We start from the raw sequence: 22,880 nt of genomic DNA on the forward strand, positions 1-22,880 counted from the left end.
AGAGTTCTTTTGACATTCTTCCAGGATTCTGGTGGCCATCTCTTTCTCCAAACTCCACACTCCAGAGGCCCTCCTTTGGATGTGCTACCATTCCCCTTCCATGCATGTCCTCTACTTTTCAACATATTTATTGAACACCTTCAATGATCCTGGTTACTGTGCTTTTCACTGGCAATACAAAGATGAACAAGACCAATGTGCTCCCTGCTCACACTTAACACACATTCTAGTGGGGTCAACTTGCGGGCAGCAATATCAAGGGTCAAAGTACATTAGGAAGAAATGTACCCAGATCAAAATATGCATTTCAGGTTGAAAATAACTGAACACTAAGTATCCTTGCTTGGTGACATAAGCATGATTTTCCCTAGATTTATCACATTAAAAAATTATTAGCATTCAATTTTAGTATTACATGAGTTTAACAAAATGTTTTCCTCTTTATTTCTAGAAAGCCATGACCCTTAGGGAAATGATCTTCTCAATTCAAATTTTCTATGAATGAAGTGTGGAATTGGGACTTTTCAAAATAAGTTAGACAGTTTGTAAATACTTAAGGTATAAAGATGTCAGAAGATTGTCACTCTGTTCTAGACATCAGTGTCATCAAGATGTTAGCATTAAGGCAACAGAGAACCACATTAGCAAGGGCTGGGGTAGGAACAGTGAAGAAACTTTCAACCAGGGAGACCAGAGCTGATAATATGACTTCTGAATTCAATGTGTCCACCTGAATCCAAATTCGCCTGAACTCAAATTACTTTTGCAGAATTCTGGATGAGAAGGACCCCAAACCAACCTCAAATATAGAGTAATTCATTTCTAAAACTTTTCTTTTTCCACAAGCAAATGATTTTAATGCCCAATATGAGGATCTGTGCTTTCAGTCATTTGCTTCTTTGTCCTGCCATATTTAGTCATTGGACGATATCACCCTCAATCCCTCTCAGTTATCTGACAGAGATTTGAGTATAAAATTCAGACTTTAAGGTCTGCAGAGCATAGTTCTTGGTATTGGCTGCAAATTTGAATCACCTGAAGAGATTTGGAAGCCCTGATGCCTAGGCTTTACCTCCAGAAATTCTGGATTAATTGGTCTGAGGATAGCCAAGGCATGGGAATTTTTAAATCTCCCCAGTGAGTCCAATGTAAATCAAAGGTCAAGAACCACAGCTGTGGTGTATGTTATCACTCTTCTTGTCCAATAGTCACAATTTACACATAAAAGGAATGAAGCCCAAAGTGAACATATGGCTTTTTTTTAAGTATGGCTTTTTAGATTTGATAGAGCTATCACATGGCCAAGCCAAAGCCAGAAACTGGATCTCCTGACTCAAGACTTCCCTGTGCCCTGCTGGGATTCATAACTGCTGACTTACCAGCCACCACTAAGGCTTGGAAACCCAACTCCTCTCGCCACTGCTACTTGTTTCTTAGCCCAGGAGAATATTTACACTTCTTAGTCTTTTAAAGTCATGAAATACAGAAGCTAAAAGATCTTGTAGCTGGAAAGAGTGGACTCATGTGAGAGAAAGGAGGTCACTCAAGACTCAAGGCACAACCAGGAGTTTCAGAGAACAGTCACACCAAGCAACGGTGTCATTTGTCAGGGAGAACCTGACTTTAACCAATGCAGCAAGGTCACCAACTCAACCAGCTACCAAATGAGGTCTGAGTGAGGGACACCTTGATGAAAAGGCTGGCATGATCAAATGTTATTAAATTCAAAGATTTGGGGTTAAAGTCAGCCTATGTGTGTTCGTCATTTTGCTTCAAACTTCTCATGCCTGCTCATAATTGGCCTTTTGGTCGTGTTTAGGGAACTCCACAGACACTTCAAGAGATTTCCAAAGTGAATCTTCTGTAATCAGCAGACTGTTCTGCTAAGTGGATCTCAGTGTAAATCTAGTAGCCTGTTATTTTACAGTTTTGGTCATAAAGTCAGCTGCAGGATATCAAAGGAGTTTAGAGACATTTTTATTGAAAAAATGAAAAAAATAACAATGGAACAATAATTTCTATCCCAACTTCTCCCTAGCTTTTGTGGTAAGAGAATAATCTGGGGGAGGGGAGGGGAGGGCATTTCCTAAACTATGTTCCTTAAGCTCTCTTTCCATGGTCAATTAACTGGTGTTACTTTTTAAAAAGCTATTCATGACCTTGTAAAGTTAAACAAAGTATACAGGTGGACTTCTTGCATCTTTTAATAGAATAATCTGAATTACTAATATCCAGCAGGGGGATACAGTATGCAGAGCTTCTCAGGGAGTTCTTGGTTCCAGGAGCACCTCTCTGGACTGGTGTTCCACAGAACACTTTTTGGGGAAAGCTACTGAAGAAGAATCTTTTGATATACTGCCTTGTTCGGAGGCAGGTAAATTTAACAAGGTTTATTCAAGAGGCAGGCTATGGAGAATCTTGAGAGCCAGTAAATTTTCAGATCATCCTGTGGTCTTCTGAAGTTAAACCTATGAAAAGATTATGTAGGAAAACGGTCTCTACCTTCCTACCAACTTTCTCCTTAGACCATATCATGGGCTCTGTGAGAGGCTTGGTTGATGGGAGAGAGTTATTCTCATGAAAACAATGGATTTTAATTCACTGATTCTCTGAATTACATACAGTCTGTTCTAGTCACTACAACTATCCCTTGAAACACAGGAAAGAAATCAACGCACCATTTTCACATACTTTCTTGACATTTTTATGTAAAATTTGGAAGGGTTTAACAAATGTGGGCAATATTTCTTAACTGAGAATCATTTGTTTCTTGATTTTTAGAAGTCTAGATCTGAGATCAGCAAACTTTTTCTGGAAAGAGCCGGATAACAAATACTTTGGGCTTTGTGGGACATAAGATCTCAGTCACAGCTTCTCAACTCTACCATTGTAGTGTGAAAGCAGCCACAGACAATTCATAAACAAATGAGCATGGCCGTATTTCAATAAAATTTTATTTACAAAAATTGGTGACAGGCAGAATGTGACCACATGGTCATAGTTTGTGGACATCTGGTCTAGATGTAGGTATTCAGTGAGGATGACCATTGTGTGATAAAATATGTAGCTTATTTCTCCCAATTCCTGGTAAAGGTTAAATGGCAAACATGGGATAAAGATAAGAAGTATCTGGACAAAAATATTTTAGGGTTTGAAAGTTAAGATCCAATCATAAAATAAAATAAAGATCTTTTTATCCAATCAGTATTTTAAATCTGAACTTAAATCTCTGCTCCTGTTATAAAACAACATTCCATCTATTCGTTCTACCCTAAGTCTGTGATTCCTGGTTGATGGAAACTAAATTTTTCTTAGCTTTATGCACTCCATTAAAAGGTATCCTATAAATCCAAGGTAAAATCAAGATGATAATCGTGATAAAGATGGCTGGAACTAGAGGAAGATAAGTAACGGAGATAAATAAAGCTCCATAACTGTAGATGGAGAAAACAGAGGTCAGGTTTCCATAGTGATAACAAAATAGTATTCACTTTGTGATTTTAACATGGAGCTGTTGCCTCTATCCTCAATACTAACTGTGATTTAAAACTAATGTAAACACTACAGTATTCTATAATTACCCTAATATTGTTCAAAAACTGTACATGGCATGTTAGCAATTTGTTGAATCCTCCAGAAGTATGTTCAAATATTTTAACTTCTAATTTAAACAATTGCTCATCCAAAAGCGTGATTATTCCCCATCATCTGCCTCATGTCAATTTACTGAAATTAGCAGATTTGACCTCACTTAGACCTATTTTTTTAGTGTAACTGAAGAACACGGTTGCAGCCAAGTTGGACAAATCCCACATTGAGAACAAGCGCTGATGCCTCAGCAGCAGTTGGGTAATTAAAAGTTCATGAAAATTATGGCAGATGCTCGAAAGTACATGGTCCTGTGATTTCATATGGAACCAAGCACACTGTCATCACTCAGATGTGGAATTAATAATAATACAAGCATCCCTTGCTCAACAGAAGTTGAACTGCTCTCAGTCACAAGTTAAGTCACACATTCATTCTTTGGAACCTCTTTTCCACCCTCTCCACACAATCTGGCATGGAGATATATCGCTTATCTCAGAAAATTTAATTCTCTGTATTGTATTTTGTATTGTCAAATTCTAGCAACAGGCTACCATCTGACAGTAAACATTTGGGCAGAAAAAAATACCATTTTGATGTGCTAAGAGCATAATGAAACACTAATCGTTATGAACAGAGAAGTCAACACAATTCATGTACTAATTAGCATCACACATTAGCTTATTACAAGCAAAACACTGCAGCTTGGAGCACTGGGAAAAGATGACGATAGAGAAGATTATAGGATTAAGCAGGCTATTCTTTCTAATGGAGTAAGTATTTGAACAGCTTGTAGGATATGCTCCAAGGCTGGCTTTTACCTCTGCCTGTTGAAGCCTTGAGCATTTTCTCACCTTTTACTGTTTACAGGCAGGTATCCTGATTTCAGCTACTAAAAGGATTTTTATGGAACAGTGAGGGCTGGGCAGGGATTCTCTTTAATTTTCCAAATAACTGATGCTCTGAGAGCGAAATACAGTTCCCACAGAAGTATTCCCATGAGAGTCTCACAGAATAAACAGGTGCCCACCCATTTACCCTAAGGGGATTGTGGAAATGCAGGCTCAAATTCTACCTTGGAGCTGAAACGTATCCTAAAACTCCCGAGAGAGCAAAGCTCAGCAGCAACCACAACTCTCCTTACCACAGTGTCATACTCCCCCCTCTGACACGTCCTCATTTAAACATAATACAGAGGGTGCCTTGAGCTAGGCGTTACCCAGCAACTGGACTTTCATTTAATCATCCAGCATGTTTTCACTGAATGGCTGTTGTGTGCCAAGTGTGAGTTCAATGGGGAAGGATGTGAGCTATGTCTATCATACTGAGTTCATCAACTGGATATTCTTCCCCAGCTCATTCCTGACCATCTTCATTTTTCTGACCACACTGTTCTTCCTTAACTGTGAGATACATGGCACTTAAATTAGGGCAGGACTTCTTAACTCCCCTCTCCCTACACCCCCCCACCCACCACATGAAAAATCTGACATATCTTTTCTCGGAAGAACTTCATTTCTTCCAAGAGGTTCTCAAAGAGGCATACATACTCCGAAGAGTGAAAAGGCATTGAATACTTACATGTAGCAGTGTCTATCCTATTTTTAAAGGAGATACCCGTCCTTTGCTCATAAGCCCTTCCAGTATTTGTACTCAGAAAGACTTTCAAGAAGTCTTTCCTTTCACCGCAGACTCCGAGACTTTCTACTCTTCTTTTGTTTACATTCATCTTGTCCTTGGAAGAGACAGTTTAGATGATCACACACACATATTCTCCCAATAAAATAATCATTGTCTGGAGTAGGTTACCCATGTAGTCTACCAAGATTTGTGATTGATTTACCCAAGTTGGCTTACAGAATGTGGATTCCAGAGGAATCAGGATAAGTCCAGGTCAAGGAATCAATTTAACTAACCTGACATTCCCAGTAAACATTATACGATAAATGAGGCTGATGGAAGCACAATCTTCTTGGATATTAAGGCTTCTGCAGATATATTTCCCATCCCCATCCCCTCCACTCCAGGAGAAGGTAGGATCAGCAATCTGAACCCAAGGTTAAAGCTTCATGGCATTATCATAATTTGTGATAATAAGACAGCCCTCCAAACCGCTAAACAGCGGAATGATGGTTTCATTTTTAAGCACCTAATTATTTCTAAGAGATGAAGTGCCCAAACAACCCTCTTGGTTTTGAAGAATGCAGCCTCCCTCAAGACTCCAGTTCATCTCCGTTCAAGTTGGCTGCACCCTCTCTCCATCCTCCTTCTCCCCTTCTGGACTCTGGCTGGCTTTCCCAGTTTAAAATCTTCTGCAGCATTTCTGGTAAACTCTAACACTTATCAACCAGACTCCTTATCCTTGGGGGCGTATTGAATATCAGATGAGAACACTGCAGAATTGGACAAGCAATTATTTAGTTTTACAATCATTTCTAATGATTAGAGCAAGCTGATTTTCACTTGCGGCAGTCAGGGATGAAGAGGAAAAACTGAGATGAGCTCACTAGTCCTTACTTGATTTTCAGCAGTCTGGGAAAAGAATGTGATCTGCAAGTTGCATGGTCCAGAGAATATAAAAAGAGACACAAGCCAGTGTGGCACTTGAGTTGAGTTAGTTGTCTTTTTACAAAACCATGCTGCTCAAGATCTTCTCTCCAGTTGTTTTGTCTCCAAGGCGGCTCTTGTCTGCTCTGGCTATCACTGATCATGAACTCTGTGGACACAGTGGGTTGAAGGAGACTCAAACAACGATCGAATGAAGCCTATGAGTGAGAGACTTACATGATAGCCATTCATCCAGAAGGCACAGACTTGCTGCTGTAACATCTCAGTTGCATCTTTGTACATATATGAGGGTTAATTGATACCCCCGCTCCATTTTTGACTTAACAGCACCCTGGAAGCTTGGTATCCATCCAGCCATTGCCCGAAGAGGCCATGTCTGGACCATACCCTTGTGGCATTTGTAAACAAGTTGCTTGTCACTGCCATCAAAAGAGTCAATTGGCCACCACACCATATGATGAGTCTTCTAGCTTTCATTCCCCATTACTTTTTCCTTAAAGTTTAGCATAGCTCACCTCACTATTTTGGAGGAAAAGTGCACTGATTTTTTGTTCAATCATTTACACCCTCCTTCAGTAAATAGTTATAGAGGCACTGAATTTGGCACTGGCGATACAACAATGAGTAAGACAGAAAGCTTAAACTCTGATTTGGGAGACAGACGATGAAAAAGTAAACAAATACACAAGATAATCACAGACTGTGATAATGCCATGAAGGAAACAAAGATTGCAATGAGGAAAACTGATGGTGGCTACCTTAAGTTAGTTCTCAAGCTCGATTTGAGAAAAAAATGTAAAGGATCACAAAATGTATACCAATTTATGAGATGTCATTGTGTGAAGTCGTAGTACTTGTCATTTGGTTAATCCCTCATCCTGCCCAGGAGAGGGAGACTTCTTGGTGTTTGGTAAAACTCTTCCTCCAATTGCTCCAGTGAACACCCATCTATGGCTCTAGGGCTGCCCTCTCTTATTCTAAGTTCCATCCTCTACAAAGGACTAGAGAGGAGCAGAGCTGCTGGACCAGGAGAGGTTGAGGGCAGACCTCACGGAAGTGCTGTTTGTGCTTTCGCCTTCTGAACAGCAACAGAGGCTACCTCATCATGGCTCAGCCACAAATAAAGCCACCCTCCCTCTCCTCAATCTCACCAAGAGATGCAGAGAAAGAGAGAGAGAGACGATTAACCAAGGAGAAGTTCTTCTGTGAGGGCTCTGGGGAAAGAATCCTTCTGACACAAAGTCCTCATGTCACACTATTCTTTTCTTTTTTTTTAATTGAAGTATAGTTGATTTGCAATGTTGTGTTAGTTTCAGGTGTGCAGCACTGTGATTCAGTTATACACATATATAGATATAGATATAGTTTTTCAGATTCTTTTCCATTATAGGTTATTACAAGATACTGAATATATTAATAGTTCCATGTGCTATACAGTAGGACCTTGTTGTTTACCTAGTGTCACACTATTCTTATTAACCATCGCCCTTGAGGATTTTGCATCATGAAGAGCAAACACCATAAACAGAATAATGGAAGCATTATCTGTATCTAAGCAGATCTCCTGAGTCTCCACTGCATTCACTTTGCATCAACAGGTGACCACTCACTGACTCTTAAATTTAGTCTATGCAGGGGTGAGTTATTCTAAACATGTGTAAATTGAGATCATTTATAACAAGGAGATTTTATACACACACACATATGATGGCTATGTATATATATACACATATATAATGCTTCGTTTCTTTTTAGATAACATTGTTCTCTAAAAAAGCTAGGGGGGAAAAAGCCAGTTTCAAAATGCTTGGAAGCTTTTATCCATTTGGAGGTCATTTTATGTTTCAGAATCACTTTGTGACTTAAATTGCTCAAAAATATTTTACCCTCAACTGCCCAATATGTTTTCAAAATGGAAAGATCAATGTGCCCATCAAGGCCCTTCAGGAAAGGTATACCCTGTAATCTTATCTGTATAACCTGCCCCCCATTCCCTGTATAGGATTGCCACAGAAAATGCTGGCCACCCAATTAAATTTGAATTTCAGATAAACACCAAATAACCTTTTAGTATATGAATGTTTCAAAAATTACATGGGAAATACTTATACTAAAAAATTATTCATTGTTTATCTTGGCATCCTGTATTTTTACTTGCTAAATCTGGCAATCCTGCCCCAAATAAAAGATGTGAATCTCTGACAGTTCCCATTACCACTCTCCACCTTCACTGAATACCTGATTTAAGCCCAGTCATCAAAAGTAAATGTAAATATTGATCAATGTTGAGAAAAAAAATTTAATTTAGTCAGTATTGAAGAAGATTGAAAAATACAGTCGCCATTGGCCAGGTAAATAGGGAATTGGGCAACTTTTATATAATCTAGATATGCAAACTAGATCATAAACAAGTTCTCTTTCAAAGACTTCTGCCATAATTAATGTGTGTAAACCTTGCACGATTGAAACCTAGAATATTTTGAGTGCTTAACCTGGAAGAAGGTAAGGTGTTTTCCAAATTCCTAAGAAACAGGTAATAGCTAAGGAGACCATGCTCTCATTTTATTTTGGTGTTTATGTGAATTTGCTTAACCTCACCTAATCCATCCTCTCTCTCACTTTCTCTAGTTACCTGAACAAGAATAAATACCTGACAGCTATTGACAAAGATACATTTGGAGGAGTTTACAGTGGACCAACCTTGCTGTGAGTAAGACATACAAAAGAATATTTGCCTTTTTTTTTTTTTAATGGAAGGGAGGGGGCCATTAAGAAGAGTAGCTGATGATGTCTGTGGGGAGGGAATGTTGTTGTCTTGGATAAAGGCTTCTGCTAGTATTTTTCTGCCCAGCTGTATAGGTTACTGCTTGGAAGAAAGTCCTTGTTCTTTGAGACTCAGAAGGCCCCAGACTCCACTGTGCCATCCTGATGCCTGATGCCACCTTGGTGTGGACATTCATGAAGGCCCTCTTTTGGAAAAAAAGACATTTTTGAGCAGCTGGTGTTTGCAAAATTCTGAGATATGAGGTCTAAAAATAGGTGGAAGGCACTCTAGTCTTTGCTGAGAAATGAATGTGTATTGCATAATGCAATACATTATGGTACTGTACCGTATGGGGGTTCATAGCACAAAGAAGGAAGAGTATAAAAAGTTTGATTCATATCTGGGAAAACTTATAATCACTGGAAAAGATGGGATGTAAACAGTTTTTAAAATAACATGGAAAAAAAGTTATTTGTGCATTTCCTCTGATTTATACCTCCACATGTAATCATGATGAAGTTCTGTTGATTCTGTCTCCTGCAAGCCTCTTCTAGTGCCATCTTCTCCATCCCCTTGGTTTTGCCTTAGTTTAGAACTTCATTCTTGAGCATCTAGTACAATCCTTGCCAAAGTGGAACAGAGCCCCCCAGGAGAAGCACAAGACAATCCATCAGAGGCACGAAGGTTCCATACATACATAAGAGGTTCCATTTAATAATAAGAACAAATTGGGAATTCCCTGGTGGTCCAGTGGTTAGGACTCTGTGCTCTCACTGCTGAGGGCACGGGTTTGATCCCTGGTTGGGGAACTAAGACCCTGCAAGCCACGTGGCATGGCCAAAAAAATTAAAACAAAAAACAAATTAAGTTCTACTAATATTTTACATATAGATGATCACTGTCCCTCAGGTGTCAGGTAGGTAATGATTGCATCCCAAGGGAACAGCTGGTGATACACAGTCTCGAAGACTTACATCCTCACTCTTTCACTTTTAAGAATTTCACTTCACTTTTAGAATGAATACACCCAGTTAAGTGGGTTTATGTCCTTACTTTCTTAACACACAGGCTCCATATAAGAGGGCAGAGTGACCCTGAAAATCTATTGTACCATACGGGGATTCATGTTAACTCATGGCAAAGTACTTAAAAGTATTATGCATTTTTCTTTTTATAAAAAGACAAGTGAAAAAAAGTGTATTGACCTTTTCTGTGATTTTTTTTTTTTTAACCTGGAAGACATTTTTTAAAGACATCTTTAACTGCTCCTTCAAGATAAAGGTGATATTTCACCAATGAATGAGGAAAGTTGTTGCTCTTCTAAAGAAATGTGTGCTTTGGAAAGTCTTTAGAAACAGGTATTTGGAAACTTTTCCATGTTATGTAATTTTCCTGATGAAAACAGTGAATGTCACTTATAAAAATTTTGCTTTTTTAAAATCAGAAATTGAATTTTAACATGATTTAAAACATTTCAAATTAAGAGTTGCAGTGGGTTTAAAATCCATGTATATAAAATATGAAAATGAAACATCTTTAGACTACTTTGCAAAAACTACTTATTGACAGCTGAGAATATGAATTTCAATAAAAACATGTATTTAATTACTGAATTGGATTGAGAGATGAGAATCTTAATTTAGTAAGTACAGCCAAGCCTCCCCTATTCCATTTGGAACCATCTGTCTTTGTGAGGTAACTTTTTCAATTGACAACGATTTAAACCAAAACAAAAATAAACTGACCCAGAAGCAGACCTCTGAATAGCTGTATCAGAAAGTGTTAAATGACAATTTTCATAATTAGTAAAGTTTTATTTAATAACATTGATTTCACTTTGGTGAAAATTTTTTTAATATTACTTATTTGTTTTTATCCTATTCTTTTAAATGTATGGTTAGTGTGTTTTGTAATGTATAATATATAACATGGTATTACAGTAATATGTGTATAGAGCTCATAGATATACATATGTTAAAGTATATACTCAGACATTTTTTACTTATAAATACATGACATTGAAAGAATTTGAAGACCAATAGTGTAGACCAGAAACATTCAAAGTGTGGGTCCACTACAAGGTTGGCTCCAGAATGTACTTCAAAACACTGCATCCTTCGTGGATAAAAGCTTCCTATGAGAGCAAAGTTGCCCAAACTAAGCAGTATGCTTAGTGAAGTAGTTGCTTACATTCCAGTACAAGCTTCTTACTTTATCAGGGACTCATAAGAAACAGCCAATGGTTACCACACTTTGAGTAGCACTAGTCTAAATGACAAGAGTCTCCAAATTTCCCCTGGCCTTCTATCTTTGACCTTCTCAATTTTACCTTCTCCAAACTTCCTTGTGTTCAAATGCAAATAGGATCTTAAAAACCAATGCTGGTCTCCCATTCCCCTCAGGATAAAGACCTTGGTGTGGCATGCAAAGCCCTGTTATAATCTTCAGCTTTATCTCTCACACCTCTATACACTCCTGACCAGTCATCCATCCATATTGAAACTTTCAGCTCCCCTAATATTCCAACCTACTTATATGGCTATGTTAAACTCTTGCTCTTCCTACTGCTTTGAAAACCCTAGCACAACCTTATCTGTCTGATAAGCACCTACTACCATTTTGACATTTGAGTAAAGATCTCTCTGAAGTCATTCTTGGCCCTCCTCTCCTTAGGGAAGGATGACCATTTCTTCCTTTATACTCCCCGCCTCTATGCATCTTATGGCACCAGTGACACGTTTCTATCTATCTCTCCAGGAGCTCCTAGACGGCAGGGGCTATGTCTGTTTCATTTCTACAGTTCTAGTTCATATTACAGTGCCTGAAACACAGTATTTGCTTTAAAATATTTGTGAAATTAATACAGTATACTATAAATATTTGAATCACACTTTCATAAATGCTATGGCATTTAAGTAGTAGTCACATTTTAAAGATATTTTAGTACATTGTCCTTATGGGAGAGTGTCCATTTCTACTTCTTTGGAAGCGGTAAATTAAATGACCTATTTGTTTGTGCTGCTTAAAAGTTGTTTTGATAGCTTTGGTAAGTCTCTTTTTACAAGACTCTCTAACCAAGTTAAGAGCAGATGTGCAACAGCTTGACGATGCCAGTTCTGCTTCTAGAGGCATGCCAGGTTACAAAAAGTGAACTAGATTAGGAGCTAGACCTGGAGTTGATTCTTGGCTCCATCACTAATTGTGAGACCCAAGTCTCAGTTTTCTTATTTGTCAAAACAGGGTAGCTAAAAGTAGTGAAACTTAAGTAAGAAAATAAATCTGAAGTATTTCATATATGCTTAATAAATGGTCAACATTATCATTACCTTCACTTCCTCCTGACTCTTTTTTTTTTTTTTTTTTTTTTATGCGTTACGCGGGCCTCTCACTGTTGTGGCCTCTCCCGTTGCGGAGGAAAGGCTCCGGACGCGCAGGCTCAGCGGCCATGGCTCACGGGCCCAGCCGCTCCGCGGCATGTGGGATCCTCCCAGACCGGGGCACGAACCCGTGTCCCCTGCATCGGCAGGCGGACTCTCAACCACTGCGCCACCAGGGAAGCCCCCTCCTGACTCTTGACAGCATCACTATTCTTATCTTTTGTAACCTCTCTGATCACTCCCTCCCGATTTCTCTCACTAGAGCTCACTGACCCAGAATTTCAGTGTGGCTCAGTCCTGGATCTTTCTCCTCTATATTTTCTCCTTTGGTTAAATCATTTGCTCTCTAATATTATGAGAATATGAATAATTTCTAAATTTCAGGTTTCCGACCATAGCTCTTATTTAGTCATCTCACCTGCCTGGAACTCCTCCCTCCTCTCCCTCTCATTCCTACCCATTCCCATCAGTTTGATGAAACTTTTCCTGACCAACCTCTGAAAATGTACAGTCAACATTTACTGAGCACTTGGTAAGCCCAGGACTCTTCATTATGAGCTTTCAATAGGGGAGGGTCACCACTTTGAAGGATGGTCAGGGAAAGCCTCATCAAGAAGGTCACAACTGGGAAAAGACTGGAAAGTCATAAGGGAGCAAGTCATGTGACTATATGAGGGAAGATCATTCTAGGCAAGTGCAAAGACCCCCAGGCGAAAACATACCTGGTGTGTTTGAAGAGTAGCAAGGAGGCTGTTATAGCTCAAGCAGAGTGAACTAATAGACGTATACATTTCATCCCAAAACAGCAGAACACATTCTTTTCAAGTGCACGTGGAACATTCTCCAGAATAGATCACATCCTAGGCCAAAAAAGAAGTCTCAATACATTTAAGATTGAAATCACATCAAGCATCTTTTCCAACCACAATGGGATGAGACTAGAAATCAACTACAAGAAAAAAATGGAAAAATCACAAACACGTGGAGGCTAAACAATATGCTACTAAACAAAAAATGGGTCGCTGAAGAAATCAGAGGAAATCAAAAGATACCATGAGACAAATAAAAATGGAAGCACAGTGTCCCCAAATCTATGGGACACAGCAAAAGCATTTTTAAGAGGGAAGTTTATAGTGATGTAGGCCTACCTTAGGAAACAAGAAAACTCTCAAATAAACAATCTAACATTATACCTAAAAGAACTAGAAAAGAAGAATAAACAAAACCCAAAGTTAGTAGAAGGAAGGAAATCATAAAGATCAGAGCAGAAATAGATGAAATAGAGACTAAAGAAACAGTAGAAAAGATCAACAAAATTAAGAGCTGGTTCTCGAAAAGATAAACAAAATGGATAGACTTTTAGTCAGACTTCCAAGAAAAAAGAAGAGAAGGCCCAAATCAATTAAATCAGAAATAAAAGAAGAAAAGTTATAACAACCACAGAAGTACAAAAGTGTTTTCCAAACTATCTATCAAAGATGAAGGTAAAATAAAGACATTTTCAGATGTGCAAAACCTCAAAAACTTGATTTCCCTTCACCTTTTCTTGAAGCATAAACAAATAAAGAGAAAAATGAGAATTTTAATGATCAACATTGGACAGAGGCAAACGGAATTCCCAGGATGACCAAAAAGGGAGGTCCTGGGAATCTTGAAACCAGGACATCTACATCAGGGCTGAAGGAGGGCTCCAAGAGAAAGTTCTACAAATAAAAAGGGATTGATAGATTATATGATAGGACTGACTTTATGAAAAACTGAGTTGAGAGATATTTTAAGAACTTTGGAACATATAACAAGACTCAGCAAGAGGTCCATTCAAACCAAGATATGTAAATAAAAGAGAAATAGACATCTCATGAAGAAAGTAAAAATGTTACACAAGAAATAAAATGAAATCACAATATGCAGGCTTGTAATAACCGAAATACTAAATATAGGTTTAACCAAATACATCCTAAAACTATTTCAGGAAAGTTAAGGGGGTGTGAGAAGGATGTATGTGCAGGGTGATGGAAGAGAGCTAAATCCTCATCTTCCAAAGTAGGGAGTCAGTGGGTGAATGAAAAACCAATAAATCAAGAAGTATTTTCAATTATGGAAAGAATACTGGAAGTTGAAAGCGGTTGCTTCAGGGGCATCAGAGAGCAGAAGGCAGGGAAGAGCTGCACAGGAATCTGCTGTGTGTGTTAAGTTTCCAGTATAATTTGCTTTATAAAAATAAGTTCATGCATTATTTTAATAAAATTCTAAATTAAATTTTCAAAGAACACCACAAAGCATAGGAAGAAAGGACAATGGAGATTGTAGCATTTGAGAGGCCCGTAGGAGGAAAACAAGAAATGAATAAGAGTCCAGTCTCATTTCTCCACTTCCAAGCATCTGTCTTAAAATGCATCTGAACTAAGCATGTATGGCCTTGCAACATCACTTTAATTCTTGTCTGGAACTTTTGTCAAAATCTTCATTACTTTATTTCCCCCATATCTTCTCCCCATAACTAGAATTTAAGATCCTAGAGGAAATGGACTGTGTCTTATACTTTTTGTAATGCCCCCACTTCAAAAAAGAAGACAGCAAGTACTCAATAAATCTTGATAAAGTATAACTTAATATCAAAGAGCCATGATTTGGCTATGATTTGGAGTAAAAGCCAAACTTGGAAAATCTTAAACTCCATCTAAAGAGAAGATAATTGGAATATATGTATACCTCATAAAGGTATTTGTGAATGACTGTATTCATCTCTGTTGACTAAAACAGTCAAATTTGCCCATTTAGTTTACCACCTGTTTTCAAGGTCATTTCTTTAAAAAGAATCTAATTTAAAACAGCTGCAACATCTAAAGTGCGATCTCATCTCCAATCTTTGCTAATTTTTTAAAAGCCTTTTAAATTTAGTTTCAGAACATTTTTTCCTTATTGATATTTTAATCAAGATATGCAATCTCATTTTCCACTTTTATACTGTCCATTTTTGACTATCGTGTTTTCTTTTCATCTTATTTTGAAAGAGAAGCTCTTGGTGTTTATAACCCCAAAGGAAAGAACACACTGAAATGTAATGCCTTCCATAATAACCAGAGTCCTCCAAGGTCTAAATTATGTAACTCACTCTAATAAGCATTTAACCTACTGTTGATAATGACTATATTATAATTGTCCCACTTACTATTATAAGTAACTCCTAAGAAGATGAAATCTCTGTGATAATATACTTGAGCTTGCACTACATGTTATCAACAGAAACAAACTTCAAAATAAACTATTGTTGCTATTAGCTGATCAAATTAATCATTTGAAAATCTAAGAGCCATGGCACTGCCATCTTGGTTTAGAGAAAAATAAGTCTTTCATGTATTTCTTTTGACTCGTAATGCTCTCCACAAGGTCATACTATTAGATGGCTGAAAAATTGTGGCAGGGTTCTTTCTAGCATGGCTGAAGTCCACAGGCGTGTTGAATACATGATTTTCTAGGTTGATTCTGGGCAAAATTATTTTTTTATTGAGGTATAATTTACATACAATAACATGCACATTTTTAAAGTGTACAGTTTGATGAGTTTTGGCAAAACTATGTTACCTCAGTGAAGGCTTAGAACATTTTCATGGCCCAGAAACTTCTCTCATGCCCCAATGTCCCATAGACAGCCACATATCTTTTTATTCTTCTAGTGTAAAAATAGGAGTGAAATTATCAGGTCACAGGATAGATGTATATTTAACTTTATAGGATATACTGTCAAACTGTTTTCCAGAATGACTATCCCATTTTCTAGTCCCAGCAGTGAAGTGAGTTTCATACTTGCCAATCCATTGTATTATCAATCTTTTTTTTTCTAGCCATGCTAGTGGGTGTAAAGAGATATCTCTTGGTGGTTTTACTTTGTGTTTCCCTGACTATTAATGATGTCGAGCACCTTTTCATGTACTTGTTAGCCATTTGTATATTTTTTTAATGAGGGTCTGTTCAAATATTTTATCCATTCTTAAAGTTGGGTTGCATGCCATTTTGTTGGTATTGAGGTGTGGTCCTGAGTAATGAAATCAGTTTTAGTCCTAACTACCAGTCCTCTGTCATCCCTAGTTTATTCTCTCTTTCTGTTTCTCTTTTCTTTCTAAGGAGAAATAGCTAATCTGAAACAAACTCACACAAGGTGTTCATTAACTCATTCTGAAGATATTTTACTGAGCGCCTACTGAACTCCATGAAAATTATAAGAATAAGATACAACCTCTGCCCTGAAAGAGGTAACAATCAAATTCAGGATAAATGTGAATAAGGCACTATAAGTTTAATGTAAAAAGAGCCATAAGAAGTATTTAAAGAATCAAGATAGCATTTCTGGTTAGGGTGACCAGCAAAGGCCTTTTTAAAAGAGGTGGTATTTGAGATGGGCTTCAGGTGAGGGGTAGAATGACAATAGACAGAGACAGAAACTATAAGAGGAAGAACAAAGGCAAACCTACAGGAAAACAGGATATATTCTAAGAGCAACAACAACCAAAAAAACATAATTTGGGCCAAAGGATAGTGTCTGAAAAGCACGTTGTGTTGAAATCATGTTATGGGAACATGACCTGACTGAAGGTTACCATGGAAAGATTAGTAATAGCTGCATAATCCATTACAGTTTGTGGCCCTCTTCAACTCGCTCCATGCTTCCTTTCCTTGGCCTCTGCCCACCATTGACCCTGACTATATTAACCCTGGGTAGCTCTGTCCCAGCCATGGCACTGGGACCGCTCATCTCTACATCTTGGCTGTTTGGCAGGCACTGGCCCTCCATCAGAGGGAGGGAAATCGAGCCCAAAGACCTAATCAGCCTAGTGTTCCATGTCTTCCTTTCTGTGCCTGCCAGCAGAGCCCCTGGAGTAGCTCTCTTGGAGAGGAAGGGAGCTTCCCAAGGGTGGAAAACCAGAGGGGTTTGTCTACTAGGCTGCTCTACTCTGGGCTGTGAAAATGAGTTACAAAGACAAACAGACCTCTTGCAGTGCCTGACTTGGGCACCAAGCCAGACTCATGCCAAGGAAGCCAGGTTGTCAGGGAAGCAACCAAAGCAGGATAAGCAACTTATCCTCCTAAGTCATACACCCTTTTCTCCAGAGGCACAGCAAAGGAGAGGGCCTGTGACCATTTTGTAGAGTCTATGAGAGCTGCAAGGAAGGTCACAGAAGAACTTGAAGAGAAAGAGAAGACAATTACCTTTCCAGAATTGTGTGCATGCTGGCTTCTTGCTAAAAATAAAAGGATGGTCTGCTTCAGCCCTAGGAATCTTTGGACCAAAGGAGTTATGTCAGTAACTCAGGATACTTGATTCCCCCCAAATCCAGATTTATTGACCAGTAGCATCTCTTACTACCATAGCCATTGATATGAGAAGAAAGGATTAATACTTTAAGTCACGGAAATCTATAATGATAAGGTTACTTTTTACAATTATTGAGAAATTTTCAGAGCATTTCCCAACTAGGGGGTGACTCTGGTAGGAGAAGGGTGATGGAGTTATTGCAAAGATCCTCAAAGCCGTACAAACCTTTCAGCTTCTTCAATTGACTAAAAGCCCAGCTACTATTATCCTCAAAAGATTTTTACTTTAAATAAAGTTCTCCAAAGCACTGAGAGCCACTGTCCTAGAGCAATGGCCTCAAATGATCATGCATTTTACGTCAGGGGATTCAGTCTGAGTACAGGTTTTTGTATCTATGCCACGCCAAAAAGTAAACTAGGATGACTGCATCTCTAAAAAAGAATAATTCACAAATCCATTAACTGTTTCTTTTAACTCAGTTTTGCTAAAGTCAATTATTTAAAGGATTTTTACTTTGATCAAAACTGATAGAACATGAAAGAATCTTTATTGAGTCTGAATTCTAGGTAAACGACAGTTGAAGTTTCAGGGAAAAAAATTAGAAAAAAATTTCTAAACCATATTAATTTTCTAAACCAGTTTTATTAACTAATCAGTGCTCTTTAGCCAAGAGCCCTCAACAGTGAATCTTCAGAATAAACAGTGAGGGCTTCCTGGTGGCGCAGTGGTTGAGAGTCCGCTTGCGGATGCAGGGGAGAAGGGTTCGTGCCCCGGTCCGGGAAGATCCCACATGCCGCGGAGCGGCTGGGCCCGTGAGCCATGGCCGCTGAACCTGCGTGTCCGGAGCCTGTGCTCCGCAACGGGAGAGGCCACAACAGTGAGAGGCCCGCGTACCGCGAAAAAAAAAAAACAAAAAAAAAAGAATAAACAGTGAATCTTCAGAATAAAAAGCAAGTAGGAACACATATTTTTTCTCTGCAACTTTACATGTACCTAAATCTACTTTTTAGTGAGTGCCTACTAGTCTCAGTGCTAAACATTTTAAAATAAATTATTTTATTTTATACTATCAATCCCAAAGGTTTCGGACCTCTCCACACTACTCCACTTGTAATTTCTGGTAATTTTACCCATATCAAGTCTCAGTTGTATGATGAAAGAAGAGAAATGAGATTGCATAGGGCCAAATAGATGAGGCAAAAAAAAAAAAAATAAGGCCAAATAGATGAGCAAGTTTTACTCATGATTTTATAATTCACTAAAAGATGCTGGTAACAGGCTGATAGGAGGGGTGAATCAACCTGGGATTAAATTTTTAAATAAATAACCCACAAATATAAATAAAGAAGCAGTTTACAGTGTATACAAATGAGGCACTCAATTCTTCCCAAGTAAATATGGATGAGTACTAAATCTTTGACTCTTCTGTGATTTTTACTCTTGGAACAGGTGGAAGGAAATAAGGTAGTTAAGGGTTTTCATTCTGACATGCTATCTCTGTCAAGTCTCTGAAATCCATTTTGTTAATTATGTTCTGCTTCTGAGTCTAAAAAAAACAAACACTCGAAAGAAAGTGGACTTTTCATTTCTCAGACTGATAGTGATGGTCATGATGTATGTGTGTTGTGCGTCAGGGAGGACAGGGGAGAGGACTTAACACGGAGGCGGACATGTTTGTGTTTCAGCATTTGACTATCAGTAATACCTTGCCATCATTTCCTCTTGTTACTGTGTGGAGGAGCTCCAACCTTACTGAATTATAGTATACAGGTAGTTTTTCATTCCAGGATATATAATGCTGAGACAGTCAACTCCATGAGATTTCATAGGTCATGGGAGCTATAGTCTTAAATGAAATGTAATTATGCAAACTCAAGAGCGAAAAGAAAGAAATAACAGTGATTACCGGAGTTACAAAGCAATTTTGTTTGTACGCAAAGACTTCAGGAAAAGATTGGTAATTTATGATCATCTAAATCTTTAGACAAACATTTTCTTATTAATAATAGGGGCCATTTTTGAGCTTCAGCTGTGTGCTAGGTTCTTTACAGATCACCTTGAGTCTCTTTAACTATTCAATACTAGGTGCCATGATCCCTATTTAACAAATGAGAAAGCTGAGGTGCAGAGATATCAGGTAAGTCCCCAAGGTCACCTGGCCATAAGTGGTGATATTAGGATGCAAACCCAGCCCTAACCCAGAAACACCATCAATTTACAGCACATCAGGTCAACCCCTTTCACATAAGATGATTCTTGCTCCTGTTGTAATCCTCCAACGTTGCTTGATCATTTTCTTAAATTTCTACTTAAACATCCCCAGTTCTTAATCATCTGACTCTGAAAAAACCCAAAGTCCTCACCAAGGCCTTCAAAGACCTATGCTGTTCGCCCCCTGCCCATGACCCAGTATCTCTGATCCCATCTCCTGCATCTTTCCTCATCACTCCACTCCAGCCACACTGAACTGGTGCCCCCAGGCACGTTCTCACCTTGGGGGTTATGCACCAGCTGTTTTCTCTACCCAGGAGGCTCCTTCCCCAGATATCCATGGGGCTTGCTCTTCTGACTCCTTTGAGGTTTTGCTTAAATGTAAGCTTCTCACTGAGGTCTTCCCTAAATTCCCTGTTTAAATTTGAAGCTGCCCATCACCCTTCATCCCCCTTCCCTGCTTTCTTTTTCTCCATGATACTTAGCACCATCCAAACTTCTAGCCATTTTAGACATCTACTGACTTGTTTACTCTTTCTCCCTCCATTAGTATGTAAATGTAATGGGAGAAGAGACTTTTTTTCTCTCTTTCCCCATGGTTGTAACCCCAGTGCCTGATACAATGACTCACACAGAGCAGAAACTCCTTAAGAACGCCTCTTTTCTTATGGGTTCTCCGAAAATAAGCAAGCCCAGTAGCGAAGTAGTCCATGTGAACAACTTGCAAATTCTTGTTGCAAGTCAATCCTCATATGAAAAAACTACAGACATTTACCTGTGGGCACCGGCAGCTTGGAGGGATCTTAAAGTAGAATACCTGATTTTAAAACATGCTAATGATTGGCTCATGTTGTAGAAACATAAGCAGTTTATATAAAATGAAGTCGAGGCAGATGCCCTCCTGCCTCCTCATTGTTGCTTTTGGACCATTATCTCTCCTCCTCCTTAAAACCTCTCACCACCTTTGACTCTCGTGCCCTCAAACATTACCACCCAAATACACTTTTATTTTTTTTAACCACTCTTTTTTTGGTGTGAATTCTGTACAAACCTTTATTTTTTTTTAATTTTGTTTTATTTTCTTTCTTTTTTAAAAAAAATTTTTTTTATTGAAGTATAGTTGATTTACCACCCAAATATCTTTTTTGTTGTGATTTGTGAACTCCAAAGTTACTCTATCTCATTTCTTGAAGCTCTCAGCACCTGATGTACGGTTACTGATTCCTCTAACACTACTCCTTTCATAATTTTTGTTGATTTCAGTATCCATGTGGATCTTCTTTCCTATACCTTGGCCTCTGACTTCCACTCTAGTAACCTTGTCCTCCTGGCCTCTGACTTTCACTCCAGTAACCTTGTCCTCCACTCTACCTCTAGACTTCAGGTCCATGGCCAATGATTCCAAACCCTTCATAATCTCAGTCTCAAACATTCTGCTGTCTTTCCACATGTTTCCTTCTAATACAGTCATTCCTTTAATTCTTTGGTCTTACTAGGAGCTACAGTCTATTACTAATATTTCACTGTCTTTCACCTCTCTCAAGTCTTCATTTCTTCCTTATGAAGCTTAAATTCCATATCTATCATTATAAGCACTGATTTATACACACAACCAACTAACTACCTTGACCCTCTATCATCCTTGCATAGAAAAACCCTACCTTGGTTAAGTTCAATTCCCACCTACTGTGGGCCTGGACTTTTGCAGGTGGGCTTGGCAAGTGGTTTCATTTTAAATCATTCACCCCAGGTGGGCCCCAAGTGCTGTACATAACATCCCATTTCCCTAGGCACTCTCCCAGATGAATATGTCAGACCTCCTCCCCTCTCCTCAATTCTCTAGTCCTCTCTCATTCTCATGCCCAGCTGATCACCTTGACTTCCATTTCATTTAGAATAAAATCAATCAGAAGAGAATTCCTCATGCTCCCACCACCACATCTACCCACCTTCCTGTATCTATGTCTACATCCTCTGTCTCCTCTCCTGAATTTTAAGTCACTTTTTAAGGCTGGGTCCTTCACCAAGGTCTTGGGTCCCATGCCCTCTCAGCAATTCAAGGGCATTGCTTCGGCAATCCTTGCCCTTCTGTCCCATAGCATCTATATTTTCCTCTTTACTGGATTATCTCCCATGAACATTTAAACGTGCTATTGTTTCTCCCATCTTAAAACAATATTTCTTGAGCCTATGGATTAAAAGACACCTAAGAGACATATCAGTCAGCTGTAATACTTAGGTCAACTTGGCTCCTGACTCCAGTGAGACAACTACCTTGCCTCTCTTGGAACACTGATTGAATATTTGATGACTTTAAAGAGTTATTATTATTTTTAAGTGTTCTTTTATTTTTAGAAGATACTTTAACTTTCAGGACTATATACTGAACTACTTATAATTTTAAAATATCCCTTCAACTCCATATCTACCTCTGTGTCCTTTTGTAACAAGACATCACAAAAGAGTTGGCTAGAATCCTAAATCCTCTCCCCCAATCCCTGTTAAGCTCACTCCAATCACGTTTTCACCATGCCACCAAAACTGCTCTTTTCAAGGTCACCAGTGACTTCCACAGTTGCTAAATCAAACGGCCAATTCTTAGTTCGTGTCTCAGAAGCATTTAACTAGGTTGATGACTTCATCCTCCTTACAAAACCTTCTTCTTCTGGCTTCCAAGACACCACTCTCTCTTGGTTTTTCTCCACACCTCTGATTGCTCCTTCCCAGTCTCCCTCTCTGGTTCTCCCTCTTCTTCCTGATCTCTTGTTGTTGGAGTACCCCGGCGTTCCACCTGTGGCCATCTTTTTATCTCTCTTTATTCGTGCCCTTGGTGATCTCATCTACTCATATGGCTTTGCATAATGCCTGTGATATCTAAATAGAAGTCTCCAATCCAGACAAGTCTACCAAATTCCAGACTTATAACACACTGCCTACTTGACACTGCCACCTGGATGTCTCATAGGCATCTCAAACTTGACCTGTCAAAACTAGACCTCTGACCATTCCTCCAAATTTGCTCTACCTTCAGCCTTCCCCAGCTCAGGAAATGGCGACT

General features: G+C 38.8%; 2 protein-coding genes across 5 annotated transcripts in view; one reads left to right on the forward strand and one right to left on the reverse strand.

Moving 5' to 3' along the window:
• The window catches only part of TSHR (thyroid stimulating hormone receptor), a 168,718-nt gene that overhangs the window by 132,513 nt on the left and 13,325 nt on the right, over window positions 1-22,880 (forward strand). For 2 of the 3 annotated variants that reach the window (XM_032624938.1, XM_032624939.1), the window contains one exon: window positions 8,785-8,862. In XM_032624938.1, coding sequence (XP_032480829.1) covers window positions 8,785-8,862 — 78 coding nt within the window. Of the gene's footprint in view, window positions 1-8,784; window positions 8,863-9,015; window positions 9,086-22,880 lie in introns of those variants that run through there. The other variant, XM_032624940.1, reaches the window with a different exon arrangement.
• Window positions 6,233-22,880, reverse strand: part of GTF2A1 (general transcription factor IIA subunit 1) — a 127,894-nt gene continuing 111,246 nt past the window's right edge. The window contains exon 10 of one of the 2 annotated variants that reach the window (XR_004348769.1): window positions 6,233-6,304. The gene's annotated coding sequence lies outside the window, so the exon portion shown is untranslated. Of the gene's footprint in view, window positions 6,305-13,067; window positions 13,158-22,880 lie in introns of those variants that run through there. The other variant, XR_004348770.1, reaches the window with a different exon arrangement.

The sequence above is a fragment of the Phocoena sinus genome, chromosome 2 (assembly GCF_008692025.1).
Source record: "Phocoena sinus isolate mPhoSin1 chromosome 2, mPhoSin1.pri, whole genome shotgun sequence".
Classification (NCBI taxonomy): Eukaryota; Metazoa; Chordata; class Mammalia; order Artiodactyla; family Phocoenidae; genus Phocoena; species Phocoena sinus.